Source organism: Colias philodice, chromosome 12, assembly GCF_061535455.1.
Source record: "Colias philodice isolate Cphi_HAF_F1 chromosome 12, ilColPhil1 Martin Lab GWU primary, whole genome shotgun sequence".
Taxonomy (NCBI): Eukaryota; Metazoa; Arthropoda; class Insecta; order Lepidoptera; family Pieridae; genus Colias; species Colias philodice.
The window spans coordinates 1,366,394-1,376,852 of record NC_143097.1 but is presented as its reverse complement, the minus strand read 5'-3'; the positions used below and the strand labels follow the sequence as shown (position 1 = coordinate 1,376,852).

Genomic DNA, 10,459 nt, shown 5'->3' with positions numbered 1-10,459 from the left:
ATGTCCGTCTGTCCGTCTGTCCGTCTGTCCGTCTGTCACAGCCGATTTACTCGGAAACTATAAGTACTACAGTGATGAAATTTGATGGGAATATGTGTTGTATGAACCGCTACAAAAATATGACACTAAATAGTAAAAAAAAGAATTGGGGGTGGGGCCCCCCATACATGTAACTGAGGGATGAAATTTTTTTTTTCGATGTACATACCCGTGTGGGGTATCAATGGAAAGGTCTTTTAAAATGATATAAAGTTTTCTAAAAAACATTTTTCTTAAAGTGAACGGTTTTTGAGATATCAGCTCTCAAAGTCGTAAAAAGTATGTCCCCCCCCCTCTATTTTTATAACTACGGGGTATAAAATTCTAAAAAAAATAGAGGTGATGCATGCTAATTAACTCTTTCAACGATTTTTGGTTTGATCAAAGTATCTCTTATAGTTTTTGAGATAGGTTGATTTAACTGTAATTTATTATATTTGCTGCTACGGAACCCTTTGTGCGCGAGCCCGACTCGCACTTGGCCGGTTTTATTCAGTATTAAAATAACTAAATAAGTACATCTTTTTCTCCATGACAATAAAAGTTTGAATAATAGAGTAGTGTGACATTATATTAGGCTGTATAAGTTGTCCTTTGCCATATAAGGGCATTTCAAACTAGTAGATTTTATCAAGACAATAAAATTGTTCGCCTCAGATAATCTTCGGCCAACCAATGATATTCTAAGTAAAAGGGTTGGTTAAAAGCGCTCCGGGAGTTGCATAGAAATTCGGCTTATTATTCAGAATATTGTCGCTGTTTTGCTCACAATGTTTTAATCATGCCATGCAACGGCACCTTCGCACACGCACTCACGATTCGACAGCTAATCGTGTGTGCGTTAGTGTGCCATTTTTGAAGATATGTTATGGTAACCTATACCTACCTTTTTTCTCATAGTATCATTGCCTACAATTGTGTAACATCTCATTTCCATAAATATTGTTGTATCTTGCTAAAATAGTTGTATTCAAAATAAAAATATAATCGCCTAAATTGGCCTAGTCCTTAATTTCCATCCGTAGGTGGAAAATTAGATTTATATACATATAATAACATGCAAATGACTGCATATAATATACGTGTAGAACTAGATAATATTTGATGTGATAAAATTTATTGTTGTTACATTTTTGACTAATATTGCTGATCTTATTCTATATTATATAACCTGTTGATATGTATTTATAGCTTAGACGTTTACTGTAGATAAAGATGTCCGACAATAATGATGGATAATAATTAAATATAGTTTTAATTGCAATATCACAGAATGCTATATCAGCTTAGCGTAATGTTTCCAGAGATTATTGTATTTTTAGGAAAGTCATGTAACTATTTGGTAATGCTTCTTATTACAAATTGTCTATGGAAATCCTTCCATAAATTAATAAAGATGGAGATGTAATTATTTTTATTGCATTGTATCATATATTTTACACAAATGAATTGCACGTTGATTTTTCTGATATTTTTGAAATACGATTTTACAAGAAAGGTCTTGTCTTGGCACATACCTACATAATTACTTGTTTTTTTTAATCGCAAATAAAGACTGGTTTGTCTTTGAACAAAACTAAGAGAATGCTACAAGCGTCTTTAAACGTGGCAGCTATAACAATTAACACCATTGTAAAATGTTATCTTATGATAGGACTTAGGAACTTCTGTAAGCATATCTCCTACGATTAATTTAAAATATATTTATAGTAGTGAAAGCTTTGGATGTTGTATTTTAACTATTTAACAAATCATGTTATTAACCCTACATATCAAAGTTAAATATCACAGTATTAGTTTTGTTAATTAATGTCAATTAAAAAGTTTAATCTGAATTGTGACTATGGGTTGTTACATATTTTAATGTTTAGTTTATGTTGTAACGTGAGCACAATATGTACACAAATTAATTATTATTAAAATTATTTTAAAATATAGAACATATCTATAGATGTTAAAACGTTCACACAACCTTCCTATTCCTATGTTTTGTGAGCTGTAAAGTTTGTCTATTGCGTGTTAATGGTAAATAAATGTTCAAAAAATGTGAAATGCGGTTTTATTTATACTTTCCCAGTTATTATATGCCCTTATAATTTATATCTACCTAAAGAATAATTTTCTTGGCTAAATTGCAATATCTAATGGTGCATTTACACATTCGTGTTCGTCGAAATATTCGTCTACGAATGTCGACGCGAACTACGAACGAAAAAAAAAACACGAAATACCTATTCGCACGAATATTTTTTTTAAATTCGAGAAACTTTGTATGGTGCATCCTTAGATCCTTAATCGGGTGCATCATAATATACAATGTTGCTATTTAAGTGCTTTTAAAAGCTTTAGAAAAGCTTTGAATAAAGAGTAGGTATATTTTTTTATACTAAATTATCTACATTGTGACCTCATTCACACGAGAGTTAAAAAAGCGTTGCGTTAAAACCCGGCGTTGGCGCTTTTTAAACGTTCTCTCTGTGGTTGTTCATACTAACGCTTTAAAATCACTCATGTCTCGTCTCTGGCTTCAGTAAGACGTGGAAATGGTTCCTGCTAAATTAATGGCACTAGCGATTTGTGTTATTAAAAGACGAAAAAGAAAACAAAAGGCATTCTGGGTACATCCTCTGAATGAACAGAGATACTTAAAAGGGCAGTTTGTGACACTGTACGAAGAGTTAAGGCAATACCCCGGAATTTTTTTAATTATTTTCAAATGTCTATAACGATTTTGAATACAGGAACGGACGAGACTCCACATCTATAATTAATAGTTCGGGATCAACAATCCACGACATCGTATCGATTTTCTGATGATTATAAGCACAACAAACACGTGCTACCGCTGAGCGAGCGTGCGGCATACTGAACGCAGCGCCGGCGCTTTTTTAGCGCTCGCGGCTCGTCTGAATAATAGTAAGAAGTTTCCTATGGTCTATTTTATTTAACGCCCAACGCCGAGCGTTGAAAATACAACACTGCGCGATAAAAAAGCGTCGCGCTTTAAAAGCGCTGACGTGTGAACATATACTTGGGAATGCATTTGTTCTATTTGGACGCTTTTTTAACGGACGTTAAAAAAGCTCTCGTGTGAATTAGGTCTAAAGGAGTTTAAATAAAAATACACAATTTCAGCATACTTTTAATTTGCTAACCTTACATCAATAATTCCAAGTACTGTCAGGTACAAAAATAGCTATTAATACACAACACAGTAATATTCTATACATTGTGGTAGGTAATGGTAGTCAATGAATTATGAAACATATGCTTGAAAAAGTTATTAAATATAAACTTGTCTAATAATACACCACTCGGTATGATTTATTATAATAATATTTGGAATATGTGGGTTATGGGTATGTTAGGGCGGCCGTACACGTACCGCATCAAGCAGTTGAGACCGACGTCTTGAAGCTCCGACCGCGCGGTGAACTAAAGACATTCATTCACTGCCATACACGGCCTGCTCGGGCCGTCGCGACCGCTACAAGCCGTCAATTGCGCGGTTTGTCACGACAGCTCGAGTCAACGACCAACCGCTCGAGCAGTCCGTGTACGTCGCTCAGCCGTTAAGTGCTCGAGCCGCCCGTGTACGGCCGCGCTTAAATGCATCTCATGCATAAAATTGATGAAATTTTTTCACATTTGAAACTGTGCTGCACATGCTTTCCCATTTAGATGTTATGATTGAAATTTTAATAGATTTCATGATACCCGTTAATAGTAATTTATTTCATGGTTATCTTAGAATACATATTTAAACTGAGGTAGAAGCGGCATACAGTAAAAACACATTCCGTTTGAAGTCAGCTAATTTGGCTTGGTTGTGTTTAGTCAGTTACGTTGCTAATAGACTACAGGCCCATGTTGAAAAAAATATGGGTCATATGAGCCACCAGGTGACCTATCTAGTACGATATAATAGCATAAAATAATAAGCTTTAGCACTATGCCGTCACTTGTAAGCTGTCCACCTGAGTGCAGATAAGAATTCGAAAGTACAGGTAGAGATTTTTTCCCCTTGTCTCCATGATTTTTGTACGGAATTGCGGAATAATGGATTAAAAGCAGTATTGAAATAGTATGACACAGATGCCGTACAAAAATGGTGGTCCACAAAGTAGGAATTTATTTTTATTTTTCGGCTTGGTTTAAATGTATATTCTATCTTTGTCTACCGCGGAACGGCTTTAACTGCCCTATAGCTTTAAATGCTGTTTTTTCGCATAAACCGCTTCTACATCAGTTTATACATACACATTACATACATATAATATGTATTCTAAGGTCGTTATTAATTATTTTATCGTGTAAAATTGTCAATATTTGAAAACATTTCAGGTTTTTATAGTTTTATTTAGGTACAATAGTACACAAACCATATTGAAATTTACTGCATTATTTTAGTACATAATATTTCAATAATTTATTTTATTATTGCTTACATAACTCATTAATTACAATCACATCTTAATTAATATATTCCATAATGATCTTGAATTATTTCATGACATATACCGTAAAACATTTTATGATCCAATGGAAAACTTAACAGATATTACAGGCGGAAAGAGTGAGGGAGACAAAACGTAATTAAATCACCGAGGAAAGAAATGGATATATTGTTATACTGACCTCTTCGTCGCTTTAAAATTATCATATTCAAACGTAATAAAATACAAAAAGCAGGCTTCCGGATAAATAATACATCGGTATAATGATAATTATTTCATTTTTAAGCACACTGTTGCGGCCTGCGGTCTTTCGAAGTTACGCGCGTTATAATGACATGTTGTAGCGACGACAAGCCAATTTACGAGTTACCGAAATATTTCAAGTGTAGTACCTACTAAGAAAGTTCCCACCATAGGTTCACACAGTAACTCGTATATAAACAGTTTGTGCGTTATGCACAGTTAGTTAAGGGCTTGTCGGGACGCGGGTTGGTCGCATTAGGTCGAATATTAATTACATACCGAATATATATATGTAGTTAACGAAATATAACCTTTGCGTAGTTATTCATCTTTCATTACACCCGCACATAACAAGCCCCTACAATGTCAACGTGCCGCCATGTTTTTTTATGATTCGTTTGATTCTAAGGGCGGCCGTACACGGACCGCTCGAGCAGTTAACGGCTGAGCGACGTACACGGACGGCTCGAGCGGTCGGCGTCAACTGCTCGAGCCGTCGGTTGTTGACCGCTCGAGCCGTCGCTACCAACCGCTCGAGAGGTTGATTTTTTTGACTAGTCAAGTCATTGATTTTCAGGGAGGAAGGGAGTCGTCGACTGCTCTAGTGCAGTCAACGGCTCGAGCAGTCAGTGTATGCCTCACGACCGCTCGCGAGCCGTCAATGGCACGGTGGAATTTCGTCATGCAGTTGACGCCCTTAAGCGGTCGCGACGGCTCGAGCCGTCACGTGTACCGCGGTGAATGAATGCCTATAGTTCACCGCGCGGTCGCGGCTTCAAGCGGTCGGTCTCAACTGCTTGAAGCGGTCCGTGTACGGCCGCCCTAAAATTCTTCTAAAATTCTAAGTACTAACTAACTAATTCTATATTATCAGAAGTATACAATTATTCTACGTTGATTCTAACTATTGCTTTGCTAATTACATTTGTATTGCTCAATTGGTATAAAAATATTCAATATTTTCAACTAAATACTTCAATCACAAGAAATGTTTGTAAGTATGGGTAGCAAGATGGGAAGAGTACATTATTATATGATCTAGGTACTGCAATAATGACAACTTCATTTAATAATAGGTTTCTTACAAATAAAAGGCAGGTAATTTTAAAATGTATATACTAATAGTATTTAAACCAGTCATAATTCATAACTGTTTTAAGTTCGGCGGGTTATTGTTATATTCACATAAAAGTATACTTGAACACACACAGAATGTATTTATTGGGTAGTTACAAGAAGCTTATATCTAATAAGCTATTGGCAAGTTGGTGTGAAAAGGATAAAAAAACATACAGGCGTCATTCAAGGTCATATTTTCTTGTAACAAGTTAATGGTCATAGTGCAATCTCCAGTGTATTAGATATAAGCTTCTTGGGTAGTTATTTATGCCTTTTATATTAGAACATTTATTCTGTCTGTCACTGTCACCTGTCCTAATGAAGGATTTTAGTGCAACAGCTTGACTCTAAAACCAGCCTAACTAGTAATGTGCTAGAGGAATAATATATAAAAAAAAATATACTTCAGATGAATATCAATTTGATATATTACTAAGGCAAAAATATTGTTAAAATTTAAGTTTATGTTTGTTAAAATTTAAGTTTATGTTATTCTAAGTTGCGGGTACATTATGAAAAATATTTAAGAATAAGGGTAAGCACAGGATTTAACTTACTTAGGTCTTTGAGACACAAGGGTTTTCATCACAGCCTACTTTCTTACTCCGGTTAAACGTCTAATGTGAGAAAATTTGGTGTGTAATACTATTAATTGCTATTCGTTATTGTACCTATCTATTCAGTCGTAATATAACTATAATTTATAATGCTCTCGAACGCTACTCTAGTGTTCGCCCTTTAGCAAAAGTGCGATATGTGATAGATCTAAATTCATATTGCAAAGAGTAATTTTTTTCGTAGGTCGTAAGATTTAAATTTGAAGAGTTCAATGAAATGTAAATTCTAGCTTTTTAGACAAATTTCATCTTTCTATATTTCAAATTTTAGAACTGATTTACTTGATAGTAAAATTGAATGTGGATTTAAGGTATGTTTTATATGGTGTTATTATTACTTCAAGATATAGATAACATTGAATACTGAGTAAGTATATATAAGATGTGTTTTTAGTACTGTTCTAATAATTCATTTTATCAAGTTAAAACAGAACAAATCCTTCAACTTTAACTCATGACAATTTAAATAACTCCATATATCACAAACCCATAATACACTTGAGAAGAAAATGTATTAAATACTAGATACTTTCATTACCCTCTGCCGACTGCTTCTCTGTTTCAATCTTTTTCATTTTCTTAGCTTTAATATCCGCCATCGTCTGTTCTATTGAACGTTGATCCTTTTTATTTGCACTCGGCACTTCTCCATAGCTTTTATTCATATTCGTTTTATGCGCCGCATCGAGCGCTGCCTCTTGACCGATTAAATGCGCATACTTCTGTTTATAGAATGTGCCACTAATCTCCTCTTTATTCTTTCGCTTTCTACTTCTCTCTTCTATGTCTTCCTTCTCTGCTTGCTTGTGTAACTCTCTTCTTTTCGCCATTTCTATGGCCTTTTCCTCATCCCAGATACCGCCATTCTTACGCACCGCAACTTCGTCTTCAGAGGGCCCTTTGTCTTTGAGGTACACAACGGAATATCTATCGACACCCTCTTGCCCAAAAGAGAATACTTGGACACCAGCTGTTTCTGCGACATCGCGAATTATAGACCTGTACATTTGCTCCATGGGGTCAAATGCCAAGTGCGGTTTGGTGCCATCCTTGATAAAATCACTTATTTTATCCTCGACTCGCTGTCTAAATTTATTAATCATGATCTTATTTTCCTTCTGTTTCTTTTCAATAGCCTCTTTCTGTTTTCGCATAGCATTTTTTTGCGCCTCGCTCGCCGTTGGCGGTTTTTGCATAGAATTCAAGATAGAACCTAGTAGATCCATCTTTAAATTTGATTTTCTGGACAGAAGGATGTATAGGCGAGGATTTCAGATATTCTCTCTTGCCAATTGGCTGGGAATTTGAAGTTATCTATGAAATGGGATGTTTCTAGACCTTTAAATGAGAGAACTCTTAGCGATGTTTCAATTTGAGCACAAATCTGACTGCCAAATGTAACAGATTCTGATGCAAACTGTAATATTTCTTCTAACGGAGGCTGGAGTGGTGATCCTTTAACTAATGGTGTTTGTACACTGAAGTCAATGTCCTTGCAGTTTTCCTGAAGAACTTTGTTCTTATAGCAGAGTTTTTCACAAAGCTCTTCTATTGATGAGCTGAAATTATAAGTAATTAACTTTTTTATAACTCTAATTTTCTAAAAAAATAATACTCTGAATAAGATTTAATTATATTCTTTTTAAATTAAATCTATTGGCTGATAACACTTATGTAATACAATGAAGAAAAGAAACTTCATGACAGGTTTTCTCAATTTTCAGGATATACGAAGACATTTTAACACCTACGCTTTTTTGAAATACTTAACTAATTTTATCTAAATCAATATAACAAAAAGGTAAGATTAGAGTGTCTACAAAAGTAAAAAGCTACATGTTTACCGAGTAACAAATGTTTCACTTTTAATCCTCTGTCAACTGGTGCAAGGAATTAATTAATTTATTAATATTGTTGCAATGAGAGAAAATATTATTATTACTTTTAACAACTAGCTATACTTGACATTTTGCCGAGTTTAAATAAACTAAAAACTTAATATCACTTGACGAATACCCAATGATTACACGACAAACAAAGTTTATTATTGACGTGACAACGTCTTATAATTCGATAGAGCTTATCGCACGAAAAAACATGACTCATGCGGCGTTACCTCGCTCTGAGGCGTTCCATAGGCTTAAAGTGTAAGCGAGAGCGCGGAATGAGCGACAATGCAGCACAATCGGACGTTGTCATGTTCAACTATCGTCAGTAAACCGACTTTACAGACAACCAATTTTTTTTTGTTTTAAATTCAATTATTACTGTCTTTGCAATCAAAATTTACATATTAAGTGGAAGCAGCTGCAAGGAAATCTTTTCATTATAGATTAAAATTCCTTTATATGATAACATAATGCAGTTACTTACAGTTCGGATTGTATTTCCCGTATTTCACAATTTATAATGTTGTGGAGTGAAGACAGTAATTTGTTTTGAAGTCCCTCAAATTCTTCCAAAGGTGTGTTTATAATTTGTGATCTTGAACAAAACGCAAAATCTATATTTACAAACAATCACAATGTAATGAAAAAAGAAAAATTATAACTGTAGCACGTCTTGGATGTAGTTATGTGACATAGCAGCATTCTCTAGTAAGCAAAGGTTATGTAGGTATTATATTTACTTACTCCTTTATATTTTTGCAACGGCGAATTATTTTATTTATGGATACGGCGTAGTTTTGGCAAGTTTTCAAACACGTTTTGGATGTGCTGTAGAAATCTTCTAAAAACGAGAAGAAATCGATGATTTGCGATTGTATTTTAGCTTCCATTACAATACGATGGTAATATCATATTGCACATCAAGAAATATTACTACTAAAAGTAATTTTTGCTTACATAAACCGATAAAAACTTATCAATACTCAATGTAAACGAGAAAATAATTTTTAAATACACAGAATACAGATTATATTAGATCCACTCACACAGTATTGTAGGTAGGTATCAGGTATGTCAAATGTCAACTGTCAAGTGATGTCAATCGAAAATTGTCATACTTAAAAATTAGAATTCACGTGGCATTCATGAAAAGTATTAAAATAATATTATTAATAAGTACTTAGAATAAGTATTATTAATTACAGAATAATATATTTATTTAGATTATGGATTCGATAATTGAAGTAAGAAAGGCAATAGTTAAAATTATTGCTCTTCACTGTAAAATGTTCCTAAACATCATATTAGGTCTTTAGTAATAAGTTCCTAGTTCAAAATATGTAAGTAATTTGAATTTAAAAAAAAACAATATTATTAACTATTTTTTCTTTTATTATAGGTACTTATGTGGTACTTATGTAATATTTCTTAGCATTATAATAAAATGGAAGTGGAAGTAATTAATAATTACTTTAGTGCCATTGAGTTACTATAATGCCCATTATTCCTAGGGGATATGAAAATGGTAGTATAAGTTTATGAGTATTAAAGTAGATAAGTATATTTTAAGGTGATGAATTAATTTTTCTAACATTTACGGCCCTTTTCAAACCTTCGTAATTTTTATATTATTAAAGTTGTCGTGATGAAAATTCTTGACAAGAAAGTTCAATAGTAACACAATACGTCTACCGTTTTAGAAACATGATTCCATGATATTTTCTCGATAGAAAAAAAATACAAAGTTCTCATTGTTATTTTTTTATAATCTCTGGCATCTTCAAAATAACAAACGTAAAGTTACGACTTTTTGGATATTAACTATAAAATATACAACCTATACGTCTACCGATTTAGAATTTTGAAATATGCGATGGTTTTGAAATAAACAAGAAATACTTGAAATTAGCGCGCGACCAGCCAATATAGCGAGAGCCGCCCTGTACCTTCCTACCCCGATCGCTGCACGAGTCATTCCCGCTACGGCCGTCACACGGGGAACTTGTGTCGCTCGCGCAATCGTAAAAAAGGGTGACAACACGATAAGACAAAATGAGACAAATGGGGACAATAAAGAAAATAAGAAGAAGAAACA

The 10,459-nt window shown here is 33.9% G+C and overlaps 1 protein-coding gene across 2 annotated transcripts; it reads right to left on the bottom strand.

Annotated features, from left to right (window-relative positions):
• Positions 1 to 5,107: 5,107 nt before the first annotated feature.
• LOC149483764 (sperm-associated antigen 7 homolog) lies at positions 5,108 to 9,416 on the bottom strand. 2 transcript variants are annotated; one of them, XM_089701289.1, is made up of 4 exons: positions 9,322 to 9,416; positions 9,109 to 9,205; positions 8,849 to 8,959; positions 5,108 to 8,034 (listed from the first exon to the last, which is right to left on the bottom strand). In XM_089701289.1, exon 4 carries the CDS (start codon positions 7,699 to 7,701, stop codon positions 6,997 to 6,999), a length of 705 nt encoding a protein of 234 aa, XP_089557415.1. In that variant the 5' UTR covers positions 7,702 to 8,034; positions 8,849 to 8,959; positions 9,109 to 9,205; positions 9,322 to 9,416; the 3' UTR covers positions 5,108 to 6,996. The 2 variants fall into 2 exon arrangements, with proteins under 2 accessions (XP_089557415.1, XP_089557414.1); XM_089701288.1 differs by having other exon boundaries at positions 8,849 to 8,978; positions 9,109 to 9,410.
• Between the last annotated feature and the right edge of the window lie 1,043 nt (positions 9,417 to 10,459).

Bases quoted from the DNA above. Each gene is read 5' to 3' on its own strand.
- LOC149483764 (XM_089701289.1), bottom strand. From the start codon at position 7,701: ATGGATCTACTAGGTTCTATCTTGAATTCTATGCAAAAACCGCCAACG.